Consider the following 15,846-nt stretch of genomic DNA (forward strand, 5'->3'; position numbering starts at 1 on the left):
GTTCCTGTGAAAGTGGAGGGCCAATTAACTTGGCACCAGGAACCTACCTGTCTGGAGTAAATTTAATAACATAAAGTGTTATTGGATAGAGTGGACGTGGGGAAGATGTTCCCATGAGTGGGAGAGACTAGGATCCAAGGGCACAGCCTCAGAGTAAAGGGACGACGACCCTTTGGAACCGAGATGAGGAGGAATTTCTTCAGCCACAGGGTGGTGAATCTGTGAAATTCATTGCCACAGAAGGCTGTGGAGGCCAAGTCATTGAGTTAATTTAAAATAGAGATAGATAGGTTCTTGGTTGGTAAGGAGATCAAAGGTTACGGGGGGAAAAGGTGGGTGAATGGGGTTGAGAAACGTATCAGCCATGATTGAATGGCGGAGCAGACTCAATGGGCCAAATGGTTTAATTCTGCTCCTATATCTTATCGTCTTATAAATTTGCAAAATTCCAAGTTTAGTTAAAGAGCTTTAGATGCAGCAAAAAATGTCTCAAGATTCTGGAGGCAAGATGTTTCTGACATGCAGCATGCTAAGAGGCTGAGATGGATTTTAGATGGTCAATTTAACAACCATCAAAATCACAGTGGCTAACTAGTCACCATAATGAACGAACGAGATGGAGATTACATTTTGGATGTTAATCCAGAGGCAGTGAATGTTGCCCGTGACAATGGAATATCCATTGGACAATGAAGTCTGCAGTACAGGAGAAGGGCCGAATGGCAGCAGCAACATGAGATATGGTGGTGGTGAATCTTCCTGTTTCATTCGGTGGCACATCTTTGGAGTGTGGGAGGAAACCGGAACATCCGGAGGAAACCCACGCAGACACGGGGAGAATGTGCAAACTCCGCACAGTCACCCGAGGCTGGAACTGAACCTGGGTCCCTGGCGCTGTGAGGCAGCAGTGCTAACTGCTGTGCCACCGTGCTGTTCAAAAAGCAGGATGCAAAAGCAAGGAGTTTATGCTAAACATTTTTGAAGGGGAGGCAGTGATATGGTGGTACTGTGACACTGACACAATGGGTTGATGGCTTGTTGCGTGCTGTATTGTTCTATTAACTAAGAAAATCTGAAATCTACCCACCCAGTGCACAGACAGATGGTAAGAAATGTTTGATTCTGGACATTTCTGTCGCACTTTTGTTGGATTTTTTTTTTACTCCTGGGAGTTAACAGAATCCTTCATTTTCCAAATCTATGAAAAACAAGCTGTGATTGCTTTTAATTAACTGCCGAGTAATATATTGCTTCACTCTCTGTGGGTGCAAGCTAGAATTTGCCCAGAATTTCTGAGAGTCAGTTAGTTAATTAGTTCTGGCGTTGGTTGTTAAAACCTGGTTAAAATTCAGCAGTGTGTAATTTTGAAACTGTTTGCAGACTGTCAAAGGCATGCTCGATAATCCCAATGACCCCGTCAGCGACCTCTCCTACTTTGACTGCATTGAGAGCGTGATGGAGAATTCCAAGGTAAGGTTAAGGTTTCTTTGGGAGCGATTTGGGAGAGTTTGCTTTGTGACACAGTGTGCCCTCTCTAACAGCACCATTTTCTTTGCGTGCTCGCCACTGCTCCAGGTTCTCGGGGAGGCTATGACGGGAATCTCTCAAAAAGCGAAGACCGGTGACCTTCCAGCATTCGGAGATTCTGTTGGTGTTGCCTCCAAGGCATTGTGTGGCCTAACGGAAGCAGCAGCTCAGGTGAGCAACAATTTACCAAGCTCACCCTCAGCCCTGAGGGCAGTGTAGCTCTCGTCCCCACCTTTGTGAGAGGAACTTCCAATGAAACCTGGAATTGAGGGGAAATCCAGGAATCGCTCCAAAGCCAATTGGATATAACATTGGGCAGGGCTTGAGCAACCTCTTGTACTAAGATGAGTCAACTGGTCTTTCGCATTGGTAATGTGATGAAAAATTCATTAATATGTGTTTTTCTACCGCAAAAAGTTTATTATTCTGGACAGAAATGTCCAGAATCAAAAAGTCCCGGCTCAGGTCACTGTCTGTGTGGAGTTTGCACATTCTCCTCGTGTCTGCGTGGGTTTCCTCCAGGTGCTCCGGTTTCCTCCCACAGTCCAAAGATGTGTGGGTTAGGTTGATTGGCCAGGTTAAAAATTGCCCCTTAGAGTCCTGAGATGCGTAGGTTAGAGGGATTAGTTGGTAAATATGCGGGGTAGGGCCTGGGTGGGATTGTGGTCGGTGCAGACTCGATGGGCCGAATGGCCTCCTTCTGCACTGTAGGGTTTCTATGATTTCTATTATTTACAAGAATCTTTTAAAATTTCTCCCTTCTTGGAAAATCCACTTTGTGGCTTCAGAAAAATCTACTTCTGAAGTGCTGGTCCTGCGAAAATTTACTTGGCTTCAATCTGCATCGAGCCATTTGTTATATTCCAGTAACGCTGGCCCAGCAATGTACATCAAGTGGAATCATAGAATCTATGGCATGGAGACAGGCCCTTCGGCCCAAACTGCTCCATGCTGACCAAAATGTCCATCTAAGCTAACCCCATTTGCCTGCATTTGGCCCATATCCCTCTAAACCTTTCCTATCCATGTATCCAAATGCCTTTCAAATGTTGCCAATGTCCCTGCCTCAACCACTTCCTCCGGCAGCTCATTCCACACACGTACCACCCTCTGTGTAAAAAAAGTTGCTCCTCAGGTTCCCATTAATTCTTTCCCCTTAATCTTTTCCAAGAAATGAGGGACAGGAGACCCACTGATCTATTCAGCCTCCCTCACACAACTGGTAGCATCATGTTTTACAATACATGCACTCTCCACCTGGTCCAAAACAGTCTCGCCTCCTGGCAGAGGTGGGAAACCAGACAAAAAGCCGGGGCCTCTCACGTGGGATGGGAAATTCCTCACCCCACCCCGCTCCTTAAGTTATTGCAACTAGTCCATTCAGGCCCTGCTGAATGTTCTACGGTACTAGCCCCTTGTTTGAGATGATTTCTGTCCCAGCTACGAAACACACCTAACTCCCTCTTGAAGGAATTCAGCCAATTGGCATTCAGCACACAAGTTGGCAACTCGCTGAAGTACAGACCACCTCCCGTTCCTTTCATTATCCCATTCCTGCAATGGGATGTCTTGGCTTTGTCCCATTTCCTTTGATAACTGACCTGTGACTGATGAGGATGGAATGTTGTTTTGATAGATTTGGTTTTGAAACCTCCATCTATTGTACTTGGGAGAGTTTAGCAGCTCGCTTGGGCTACGTTCGCCCCTCGCGGAGATTCAGGAAATTGGAACTTACCCCTGTGAGTCACTTAAAATACAAGAGCTGAATTTATTTCAACCCAAAAACGTAACTCACAGAGTCTGAGAGGAATTCCCACTTAAGAATAGAAAAGTGGTGGAAAATCTCAGCAGGTCTGGCAGCATCTGTGGAGAGAGAATAGAACCAACGTTTCGAGTCTGGATGACCCTTCGTCAGAGCTGAGGAAAGCGAGTCAGCAGAGATTTATATTATCTCTGCTCTACCCTCATCTGCTGACTCTTTCCTTCCTCTCAGCTCTGATGAAGGGTCATCCAGACTTGAAACGTTGGCTCTATTCTCTCTCCACAGATGCTGCCAGACCTGCTGAGATTTTCCAGCATTTTTCTGTTTTTGTTTCAGATTCCAACATCTGCAGTATTTTGCCTTTATCCCACTTGAGAACTCTTTTTAACCCAAACTGTGAGTCTTGGATACCACCATTCCCTCTTCTTAATTACATTTCTGTTCATGCAGGCTGGTTACCTGGTTGGGATATCAGATCCCAACAGCCAGGCTGGGCACCAGGGGCTGGTGGATCCCATCCAATTTGCTCGGGCTAACCAAGCGATCCAGATGGCATGTCAGAATCTGGTGGATCCGGCAAGCAGCCCATCACAGGTGAGGTGTTTGGATAAACCTTCAGCTATTGCTCCTTTATAACTCTGAATGACTGTCATTGCGGATAATGTCTGTGCTGATGTGTGACTCCCGCTGTGCAGGTACTATCTGCTGCTACCATCGTCGCCAAACATACCTCTGCGTTGTGTAACGCGTGCCGGATCGCCTCCTCCAAAACCGCCAATCCTGTCGCCAAGAGGCACTTTGTACAGTCGGCAAAGGAAGTTGCCAATAGCACTGCCAACCTTGTGAAGACAATCAAGGTAACGCCCACTGTGTGTTAATGAGGAGTTTGTGAGGAGCCTCTCTGGCTTCCAATGTGTGAAGAGTTTAACATGAAACAATGTTCCTCATCCTATCGCAGATATTTCTTTATAAGTTGAATGTTTAGGTGAAATGTAGTGTTTTTAATGGCCAAATATCCCCAGTTCAATTCGCCCTTCTATTGCTTTCTTAGCGAGTTGGATTCTGATTTGAAATTACTTTCTCTTTTATTTCCTGGGAAGCTGAAGCCTCCCTTGGTCCAGAACGTGGCTAGAACAGTCTCCCACACGGGAGTTGTCTCTTGATGCATCTCTCTATAGGGGAGAGAGTGAAACCCTGCTGTCCAATGTGGAACAGGAACGCCTGATGAATGGACACTTGTACTCTGCTCAAAACACAATAGCTCAAGATGTATTTGATCTATATTCTTACCTTTGACCAAGCAATGAGCTTTCAGGAGGATCTTTCATTGTTCAACCATTACTGTGTATGTGTATATTTATATCTGTCATTACTGTGTGTGTGTGTGTGTGTGTGTATCTGTCGTTACAGTGTGTGTGTGTGTATCTGTCGTTACAGTGTGTGTGTGTGTGTGTATCTGTCGTTACAGTGTGTGTGTATTGGTCATGACTGTGTGTGTGTGTATATCTGCCGTTACAGTGTGTGTGTGTATCTGTCATGACTGTGTGTGTGTGTATCGTTACAGTGTATGTGTGTGTGTGTGTATCTGTCGTTACAGTGTGTGTGTGTGTATCGGTCATGACTGTGTGTGTGTGTGTATCTGTCATGACTGTGTGTGTATCGTTACAGTGTATGTGTGTGTATCTGTCATTACAGTGTGTGTGTGTGTGTGTGTGTATCTGTTGTTACAGTGTGTGTGTGTGTGTATCTGTCATGACTGTGTGTATGTGTGTATCGTTACAGTGTGTGTGTGTGTATCTGTCGTTAGTGTGTGTGTGTATCTGTCGTTACAGTGTGTGTATCTGTCATGACTGTGTGTGTGTGTGTGTGTATCTGTCGTTACAGTGTGTGTGTGTGTATCTGTCATGACTGTGTGTATCGTTACAGTGTGTGTGTGTGTGTGTGTGTATCTGTCGTTACAGTGTGTGTGTGTATCTGTCGTTACAGTGTGTGTGTGTGTGTGTATCGGTCATGACTGTGTGTGTGTGTGTGTATCTATCGTTACAGTGTGTGTGTGTATCTGTCATTACAGTGTGTGTGTGTGTGTGTGTGTATCGTTACAGTGTATGTGTGTGTGTGTGTATCTGTCGTTACAGTGTGTGTGTGTGTATCTGTCGTTACTGTGTGTGTGTGTGTGTGTATCGTTACAGTGTATGTGTGTGTGTATCTGTCGTTACAGTGTGTGTGTGTATCTGACGTTACAGTGTGTGTATCGGTCATGACTGTGTGTGTGTGTGTGTGTATACCTGTCGTTACAGTGTGTGTGTGTATACCTGTCGTTACAGTGTGTGTGTGTATCTGTCATGACTGTGTGTGTGTGTGTGTGTATCTGTCGTTCCAGCGTATGTGTGTGTATCTCTGTCATTACCCACCCGGTGAAAGATTTACTTCTCGTGTTCTTTTGTCTTTAGGCTCTTGATGGTGACTTTTCTGAAGAGAATCGAGATAAATGCAGGTCTGCCACTTCTCCTTTAATCGAGGCAGTGGAAAATCTGACGGCATTTGCCTCCAACCCGGAGTTTGTCAGCATCCCTGCACAGATAGGCGCTGAGGTAAATAATCTCAAACATCTGTACACAGCAGGCTGGGAATTGTTAAATTAGCACAGAGCAAGGTTCTAACGTCACATTATCCAATGGTAATGAAGCTGTTGACCAATCACAAGGATCAATCTCAATCAATGAGTCTACAGGCCCAGAGCTGAGGTGATGGAATGTGCCGGAACTCTGGGAACCATAGGCCCAAAGTCACCTGCTGCTCTTGAGTTATTCTACTCGAAACAAGCATCGTGTCTCAAATTACTCATAAACTAGATTCCAAAATATTATTTTCTGAAAGCAGTTCACTTAGAATCCATGGAACCATAAAATCCCTGCAGTGCAGAAAGAGATGATGTGGAGATGTCAGCGTTGGACTGGGGTAAACACAGTAAAAGTTTAACCTAGTGTTGTTAAAACTCTTACTGTGCAGAAAGAGGCCATTCGGCCATCAATTCAGTGTTGACCCTGCTCACGAGCATCTTACCCAGGCTCTCCCCTGCCCTGTCCCCATAACCCGTACATTGATCATGTTCAATCCTACTAAGCTGCATTTAAATTAATTTAAATTGTGTTCAGTTAGGTCAACACTACTTCACTCCACCATCTCCCTCAGAGTGTGTTCCATAGATTCACCTCTCATTCACTGAAATATTGAATCATAGAATCATAGAATCATAGAAACCCTACAGTGCAGAAGGAGGCCATTCGGCCCATCGAGTCTGCACCGACCACAATCCCACCCAGGCCCTACCCCCACATATTTACCCACTAATCTACGCATCCCAGGATTCTAAGGGGCAATTTTTTTTTTTTAACCTGGCCAATCAACCTAACCTGCACATCTTTGGATGTGGGAGGAAACCGGAGCACCCGGAGGAAACCCACGCAGACACGAGGAGAATGTGCAAACTCCACACAGACAGTGACCCGAGCCGGGAATCGAACCCGGGACCCTGGAGCTGTGAAGCAGCAGTGCTAACCACTGTGCTACCGTGCCGCTCCGTGTCTGTGGATTTGATTTGATTGTCCAGTTTAAGAATCTCGGTTGTGTACAGTGGAACGGGGTGGCTATCCTTGTCACTGGCATTTGTCTAATGGGACAAGATCTATCCTAAGCAAAGCATTTGAGGCTGAAACAGAATGGCCGGTGGTGGATAGTCATCGAGTGGGCAGGAGTTAACAGAGAGGTGAAAGGAAGTTACCCTCCTGAGGATCAGGTGGACAAGAAGAGATCCAGTATCTACAGAGCGAAGGTCAGGAATGTATTAGAATACACCCCACTTGCCTGGATGGGTGCAGCTCCAACACTCAAGAAGCTCGACACCATCCAGGGCTTGACTGGCGCACCATCCAGCACCTTAAACATTTACTCCCTCCACCATCGACGCACAGTGTGTACCAAATACAAGTTGCACTGCAGAAACTCATCAACACCTTCCAAACCTATAGCCTCTCCCATGTAACAGGACAGGGGCAGCAGACACATGGGAACACCACCACCTGCAGGTTCCTCTACAGGCCGTACACCATCCTGACTTGGAAATATATCGCCGTTCCTTCATTGTCTCTGAGTAGAAATCCTAGAACTCTTTCCTTATCAGCATTATGGGTGCACCTGTACCATACGGGCTGCAACAGTTGAAGCAGACAGCTCACCATCACCCTCTTGAGGGCAGTTAGAGATGGGCAACCTTCTCCGTGTTCCCACCCACTTGGCATGAATGAATTTTTATGTGTTCAGAATGAGTGTATGAGGCATTTGGGTGTTGATACTCTATTAGGGCCAGCAATTGGTGTGTCTGTGAGCAGAGCAGAGGATGCGGAGGCTGGAATGAAGAGAGGCTGTGTGATCATTGAGAAGAGTGCCCACTGGAGCAGGCCACTCAGCCCCTCCAGCCTGCCCCACCATTCAGTGAGAACATGGCTGATCATCGACTGGAACTCAATCACGCGTATCTAGAAATCTGTCTTGAATATACTGAATGACTGAGCTTCTAAAGCCCCCTGGGGTAGAGAATTCCAAAGTTTCACTGCTCTCTGAATGTAGGAATGCCTTCTGAAGAGGAGGTGAAGAGAGAGGCACAGTAGTACAGTGGGTTAGCACTGCTGTCTCACAACGTCAAGGTGTTACGGTGATGAGCTGGAAACAATGGAGATCCAGATACAGGGATCATTAAGATGTCATGGACGGGTACAGGATCTAATCAGGATGTCTGAATGGAAGGCTGGGCTTTGTATTGAGAGGGCAGGGATACAAGGGGGTCATGTTTGAGCTACACAGATCCCTGGTTACTCCTGTGATTACTGTGAACAGTTCTGGGCCTCACATCCTCAGAAGGATACACTGACCTTGGTGGGAAAGCCAGAATCAGACTGGGGCTCGAAGGGTTAAAATACAAGGAACAGTTCCTGGGTCACTGGACAGCAAGGGGGACGGAGTGGATTTCTGATCAGGTGTCCCTCACTCATCCCCGTGATGACCCTCGTGCTCCCCTTCCTGAACTCGGGTAACCCAGACCCTGCCAGCTCCACAGTCACAGCCAATCAGGGAACACCGACCCTGCCAGCTCGACAGTCACAGCCAATCAGGGAACACCGACCCTGCCAGCTCGACAGTCACAGCCAATCAGGGAACACCGACCCTGCCAGCTCGACAGTCACAGCCAATCAGGGAACACCGACCCTGCCAGCTCGACAGTCACAGCCAATCAGGGAACACCGACCCTGCCAGCTCGACAGTCACAGCCAATCAGGGAACACCGACCCTGCCAGCTCCACAGTCACAGCCAATCAGGTGTGTGTACACGCAGGGTGTATGAGTGGGCACGTGCGGCATGTGTGCGCGCACCCACTGACATGCACACACGCTGTGCACGCGTGTTTGCGTGTGTGCGCGCGTGTGCGGCGCAAGTGTGTGTGTGTGTGTAGTAAATGAAAATCAATGCATTAATTAGTTGCAATGATATTAAAAGCTTGAAGCTGGAGGAGCTCAGAAGGTTTATTGCACTTGTAACTGAGTGCACGATCTTCTGTTTTTTGAAACTTTGTTATCTTATCCTGCTTTTCTGGTCTAATTCTGTGATATCCTTTCCTCTTTCACCCCTTCGTCCTTGCTGCAGAACCCAGGCATTGAGTTAGAAAGGTGGTAATCAAACAGAGTGATGTACGGTGGCACTCCAATGTCCTGGGCTGCTTTGGTTACCATGGAGACCTGTTAGGAACCCTCAACATGCCATTTGGAATATCTCAGTGGCACTAAGGCTGCAGCAGAACAAAATGTCCAATTATCTTGGGTTCCTTGCCACTGGACCAAGGTTTTGTTAGGTCAGGATTTGTGTGGGCGCTGGTGTGCATGGTTTCTCCACACTGAGAAACGTCACGCACAAAGGCACCTTTCATTCCAAGCACATCTCCCAAGTACTTCAACAACCAGCAGATTCTGCAGGGAGCAGGGTTGTGTTGTCTGGAAGCTTCTAGTCATTGTCTGGCAGCTACTCAGATGAGGCACTTGCGGCAGTTGTGATTGAGTTACCCTCGTCAGGATTCACTCTGCTCAACCCTGATTGGGCAGGGGGCCAGAAAAGATCCCCGAAAGATAGTCTGCCTCGCTGCTCTCGACAGAATCGCTGTGTCCAGAGGGATCACCTTCTGTGGCACAAACACACAAGACAAAAGTACTAAAGTATGTGGTCTGGAACATCACGACCTTCATGGACACACTTGCAATGAACAGCCAGAGCATCACCCACAAACTGGCAACATGACATTGACCTGACTGCTCTGAGAGAGACCCGGCGGCGCAAGGGCAGTTTCTCCTAGAAAGAGAAATCAGATGAGCGCAGAGTTCAGGAGCTGGATTCTCCATCAAGAATGAACTTATGAACCAGCTTCCTTACACGTACACATGCATGCACACACACTTGTGCATGGGCGCGCACTTGCACGCGTGCACACACTTGCGTGCATGCACACATACTTGCGCACACAAATGCACACACACCTGCATACGCACGCACACTTTGTGCGCGCGCACACATGCATTTGAGCACGTATACGCACGCACTTGTGCACGCACACTTGTGCACGCTGCGCGCGCATACACACACACACACACACACACGCGCGAGGGGGGGGGCTTCCCGTTGTCCATGGTGGGGGGAGGAGCTTATCTTCTCTGAACTGTTTCTAATGTAGTTACATTCTTAAGTAAGGAGGCCAAAACTATACACAGTACTCCAGATGTAGTCTCACCAACATCCTTGTAGAAAAACATCCATGCTTTTGTATTCGGTTGCACTTGCAATAAACAACACATTCCATTTGCCTCCCTAATCACTGCCTACTGACCTTCCCTGACATCCACATATAACGTACACATTTCAGCGATATCCACTGCTTGCTGAAGGTCTGAGGCATTCGAGTCAGGCGACCCTGACCGATACAAGAAAGCCAGATATGATCTAAGGAGATCCATCAAAGATGCAAAGAGAGCGTACCGGACCAAGCTGGAGTCCCAGGCTAGCCACACAGACCCCCGCCGACTATGGCAACATCTGCAAGACATAACAGGCTACAAGATGAAGGCATGTAAAATCTCCAGCTCCAACACACCCCTCCCTGATGAGCTCATTCTACGCCCCTGTTGAGCACGAAGTCAGCGAGGGCTTGCCATCCACCCTGGAAGCCCTGGATGAACCTGTATCTGCAGTCACCATTGCAGATGTCGGAGCAACTTTCTCGAACGTCCCGGGAAGCGACTGGCCTGGACGAGCACTCAGATCCTGCGTGGATCAGCTGACGGGGGTATTCACAGACATCGTCACAGACAACAATCTGAGGTCCCTACCTGCTTTAAGAAGACGACCATCACCCTGGTACCTAAGAAAAACCAAGCAGCGTGTCTTAATGACTATCGGCCAGTGGCTGTGGCATCCACCATTATGAAATGCTTCGAAAGGTTAGTCATGGCACAAATAAATTCCAGCCTCCCAGACTACCTGGATCCACTACAGTTCACCGACCGCCGCAACAGGTCCACAGCAGAAACCGTTTCCCTGGCCCTGCACTCAACCCTGGAACACCTAGATAGCAAAGACACCTATGTCAGACTCCTATTTATTGACTACAGCTCAGCCTTCAACACCATTATTCCCACAAAACGCATCTCCAAACTCCATGGCCTGGGCCTCGGCTTCTCCCTCTGCGACTGGATCCTGAACTTCCTAACTTTCAGAGCACAATCAGTAAAGATAGGCAACAGCGCCTCCTCCACGATCATCCTTAACACCGGTGCCTCACAAGGTTGTGTTCTCAGCCCCTTACTATACTCCTTATACACCTATGACTGTGCAGCCAAATTCCCCTCCAATTCGATTTTCAAATTTGCTGAACTCCATCTGACGAAGGAGCAGCGCTCCGAAAGCTAATGGTATTTGCTACCAAATAAACCTGTTGGACTTTAACCTGGTGTTGTTCAAACTCTTACTGCGGTTAAGCCATGCCAGTGTTAATGCTCCTCACAACGTCTCCTCACACTCATCCTCATCTCACCCCATCAGCATGATCTTCTGTTCCTTCCTCCCTTGCAGTTTATCGAATTTAAACATGTCTGAGCTGTTCACTTTGATTATATCATGTGGGAGTCAATTCCACATTCTCATCACTTTCTGGGTAGAGGTTTGAACTGAATTCCTTGTTGGGTTTATTGGTGACTCTCTCAGACTGTGGCCCTTCATGATAACTGTAGATCAGTATTATTGGATGGCAAACTGTGTGAGCCGGACTAAAATCCATGTGGGATAATGTCCGAGCATTGATAGAGGGAAATGTTCTCAGGGCAGCAGGGAATTTTGTAGAATGATTGATTCACCATTGCAACGCAGTCAACAGGATCTGAATGAGGTTTCTCTATTGTTACAGTCGACTTATATCCCAAAACTGTCTTTAACACTCCCTGTTACCTCCTGCAGGGTGCCCAGGCCCAGGAACCAATCCTTGCAGCTGCCCGATCCATGCTGGACAGCTCATCCTCACTCATCAAGAGCGCCCGATCGCTAGCAATCAACCCAAAAGACCCACCAACCTGGTCCATCCTGGCAGGACATTCCCGTACTGTGTCCGACTCCATTAAGAGCCTCATTACCTCTATCAGGTGAGTTAGTATTGGTTATTTTGTGGAATATTTGGCTTAGAATTTTATAAATTTTAAGTTTATTTATTAGTGTCACATGTAGGCTTACATTAACCCTGCAATGAAGTTACTGTGAAAATCCCCTAGTCGCCACACTCCAGCGCCTGTTTGGGTACACTGAGGGAGAATTTAGCATGGCCAATGCACCTAACCCAATACGTCTTTCAGACATCGTGATTGGGAGGAACCTGGAGCACCTGGAGGAAACCCACGCAAACACGAGGAGAATGTGCAAACTCCACACAGTGACCCAAGCTGGGAATTGAACCTGGGTCCCTGGCGCTGTGAGGCAGCAGTGCTAACCACTGTACCACCATGCCGCCCTGCTTTATTTGCTTGTGGATGAAAATTGTATCCGTGTTTCCTAATCTATGGTTTCCAGAGTAGCTTCCAGCTATATTTGAAAGTTAGTGTCTTGTGTCGAGCTTTGGTGGTTCTTCCTCTCACACTCGGCTCTGCCACTTCCCACCTCATACAAAAGGGAAAACAAGAGAGACTGTTCTGCCCCCGACCCTTGGATAAAATAATGTCCAGTCCAGCAATGAACTCGACGTTTGACATCCTAGCTTGATGCTGCTGTGATTGAAAGTATAACTGAAGAATTGTTTGTGTGCTAAGTGAGTTTTGGAGCACTCCCTGTTCATTCACACTGCCCTCCAGCACCTTGTATTACCTGTATCGTAAATCTACAACCCAGTATGTACGTAGCAGAGGGGTGGCACGGTGGCACAGTGCTTAGCACTGCTGCCTCACAGCGCCAGGGACCCGGGTTCGATTCCAGCCTCAGGTGACTGTCTGTGTGGAGGTTGCACATTCTCCCCATGTCTGCGTGGGTTTCCTCCAGGTGAACAAAGAACAAAGAAAAGTACAGCACAGGAACAGGCCCTTCAGCCCTCCAAGCCTGTGCCAATCATGATGTCCTAACTAAACTAAAAAAAATCCTTCTGCTCTTCCTCGGTCCATATCCTTCTACTCTCTCCCTATTCATGTACCCATCCTTAAATGTTGCTAATGTGCCTACTTCCACCACCTCCTCTGGCAGTGCGTTCCAGGCACCCACCACTCTCTACATGAAAAACATCCCCCCCACGTCTCCCTTAAACTTTCCTCCCCTCACCTTGAACCTGTGCCCCCTTGTAATTGATACTTCCACCCTGGGAAAAAGCCTCTGACTATCCACCCTGTCTATGCCTTTCATAATTTTGTAGACCTCTATTAGGTCTCCCCTCAGCCACCGTCTTTCCAGTGAAAACAATCCGAGTTTATTCAACCTCTCCTCATATCCGACACCCTCGAGACCAGACAACATCCTGGTGAACCTTCTTTGCACTCGCTGCAAACCTTCCACGTTCTCCTGGTAGTGTGGTGACCAGCACTGCACGCAATACTCCAAATGCAGCCTAACCAAGATTTTATATAGCTGCAACATGATTTCACAACTCTTATACTCAAAACCCCAGCTGATTAAGGCAAGCATGCCATATGCCTTCTGAATCACCTTGGCCACCTGTGTTGCCACTTTTAGGGAACTGTGGACCTGCACGCCCAGATCCCTCTGGATGTTACTATTCCCAACGGTTCTGCCATTTACAGTATAATTCATATCTAAATTTGATCCTTCAAATGGCATCATCTCGCATTTGTCCGGATAAAACTCCACCTGACATTTCTGTGCCCAAGTTTCCAATCTATCTATATCCTGTTGTATCCTCTGACAATCCTTGGCACTATCAGCAACTCCACCAATCTTCATGTCATCTGTAAGCTTACTAATCAGACCACCCACATTTTCCTCCAGATCATTTATATACACTACAAACAACAGAGGTCCCAGCACTGATCCCTGCGGATCACCACTAGCTACAGAGCTCCATTCTGTAAAATATCCTTCCACCGCCACTCTCTGTCTTCTATAACCAAGCCAGTTCTGTATCCCTCCAGCCAGCGCACCCCGAATCCCACGTGATTTCAGTTTTTGTACCGGTCTGCCATGTGGGACCTTCTCAAATGCCTCACTAAAGTCCATATAAACTACATCCACAGCCCTTCCTTCATCAATTTTCTTTGTCACCTTTTCAAAAAACTCAATCAAGTTGGTGAGAAATGACCTTCCCCGTTCAAAACCATGCTGCCTGTCACTAACTAGTCCATTTTTTTCCCAATGTGCATTTATCCTGTTCCTCAGTATCTTCTCCAAAAGCTTCCCCATCACTGAAGTCAGGCTCACTGGCCTATAATTTCTTGGATTATCCCTGCTTCCTTTCTTAAACAAGGGAACAATATTGGCTATTCTCCACTCCTCTGGAACCTCACCTGTTGTCAAAGAGGATGTCAAGATATCTGTTAAGGCCCCAGCTATTGCGGGAGGCAAGGGAAGAAAAGGAAACCTGTATCCCGGTTTCCTCCCACAGTCCAAAGATGTGCGGGTTAGGTGGCTTGGCCGTGGTAAATGCGCGGGGATGCAGGATAGAATGGGGACGGTTGCTGGGTAAGATGCTCTTTTGGAGAATTAGTGCACAGGAGGCGGCACGGTGGCACAGTGATTAGCATTGCTACCTCACGGTGCCAGAGACCCGGGTTCAATTCCAGCCTGAGGTCACTGTCTGTGTGGAGTTTGCACGTTCTCCCCGTGTCTGCGTGGGTTTCCTCCAGATGCTCCAGTTTCCTCCCACACTCCAAAGATGTTAGGTTGATTGGCCATGCTAAATCGACCCTAGTGGTAGGGGATTAGCAGGGTAAATATGTCGGGTGACGGGGATAGGGCCTGGGTGGGATTGTGGTCGGTCCAGACTCGAAGGGCCAAATAGCCTCCTTCTGCACTGTTGGATTCTATGAAACCCTTTATAACCAATGGGCTGAATGGCCTCCTTCTGCACTGTAGGGATTAAATGGAGAGGTGAAAATGGTTTTCATTGAAGCACCTTTGATGCATTGAGATGGGCAGGAGAGAAGCTACATTTACCCAGTTAGTACCTATCATAATTTAAAGCTGTCTAGACTTTGTACTGCACCAGTAATTAATAATCCCCTCTGACAATGCAATACTCTGATTTGTGTTAAGCTGTGTGTGTCCAAACCAAAACCCAGGCCCTGTCGTGAGGAGCTTGTGATGTGGAGATGCCGGCGTTGGACTGGGGTAAACACAGTAAGAAGTTTAACAACACCAGGTTAAAGTCCAACAGGTTTATTTGGTAGCAAAAGCCACATCTTTTGTGGCTTTTGCTACCAAATAAACCTGTTGGACTTTAACCTGGTGTTGTTAAACTTCTTACTGTGAGGAGCTTGGCCAGTGTTGAAGGTGCAGCTTGAGGAAGGTGTATATTGGGAGGTGTGAATGAGCTATTATTGTCTGTCTTTCTGCCCAAGGGACAAAGCTCCTGGCCAGCGAGAATGTGACTGTTCGATCGACAACATCAACAAGTGTATCCGTGAGATAGAACAAGCTTCCCTCGCAGCAGTCAGTCAGAATCTGCCAACCAGAGATGACATTTCACTGGAGGTAAAGTACAAAATGTCTGTGCAGAGAGCAGAGTGCAGCCTCCATATTCTCCTATAGCCGAGGGAACCATCCCAGGTAATTGGCATCCACAGAACTCTCATCTGATTTCTCTTTCTAGAAGAAACTGCCCTTGCGCCACCCCCTCCCCAGCTCGCTGGGTCTCTCTCAGAGCAGTGAGGTCAATGTCATGTTGCCAGTTTGTGGGTGGTGCTCTGGGTGTTCACTTGCGAGCGTGTCCATGACGGTCCTGATGTTCCAGATCCCACATTTTGGTACTCTTGTCTTGTGT

General features: G+C 47.4%; 1 protein-coding gene across 7 annotated transcripts in view; it reads left to right on the top strand.

Moving 5' to 3' along the window:
• LOC144480588 (talin-2) overlaps window positions 1–15,846 on the top strand; it is a 410,923-nt gene that overhangs the window by 310,885 nt on the left and 84,192 nt on the right. For all 7 annotated transcript variants that reach the window (XM_078200210.1, XM_078200216.1, XM_078200214.1 and 4 more), the window contains 7 exons: window positions 1,381–1,470; window positions 1,576–1,698; window positions 3,740–3,883; window positions 3,985–4,146; window positions 5,740–5,880; window positions 11,838–12,019; window positions 15,425–15,557. In XM_078200210.1, coding sequence (XP_078056336.1) covers window positions 1,381–1,470; window positions 1,576–1,698; window positions 3,740–3,883; window positions 3,985–4,146; window positions 5,740–5,880; window positions 11,838–12,019; window positions 15,425–15,557 — 975 coding nt within the window. The remainder of the gene's footprint in view (window positions 1–1,380; window positions 1,471–1,575; window positions 1,699–3,739; window positions 3,884–3,984; window positions 4,147–5,739; window positions 5,881–11,837; window positions 12,020–15,424; window positions 15,558–15,846) is intronic.

The sequence above is a fragment of the Mustelus asterias genome, chromosome 29, assembly GCF_964213995.1.
Source record: "Mustelus asterias chromosome 29, sMusAst1.hap1.1, whole genome shotgun sequence".
In the NCBI taxonomy this organism is placed as follows: Eukaryota; Metazoa; Chordata; class Chondrichthyes; order Carcharhiniformes; family Triakidae; genus Mustelus; species Mustelus asterias.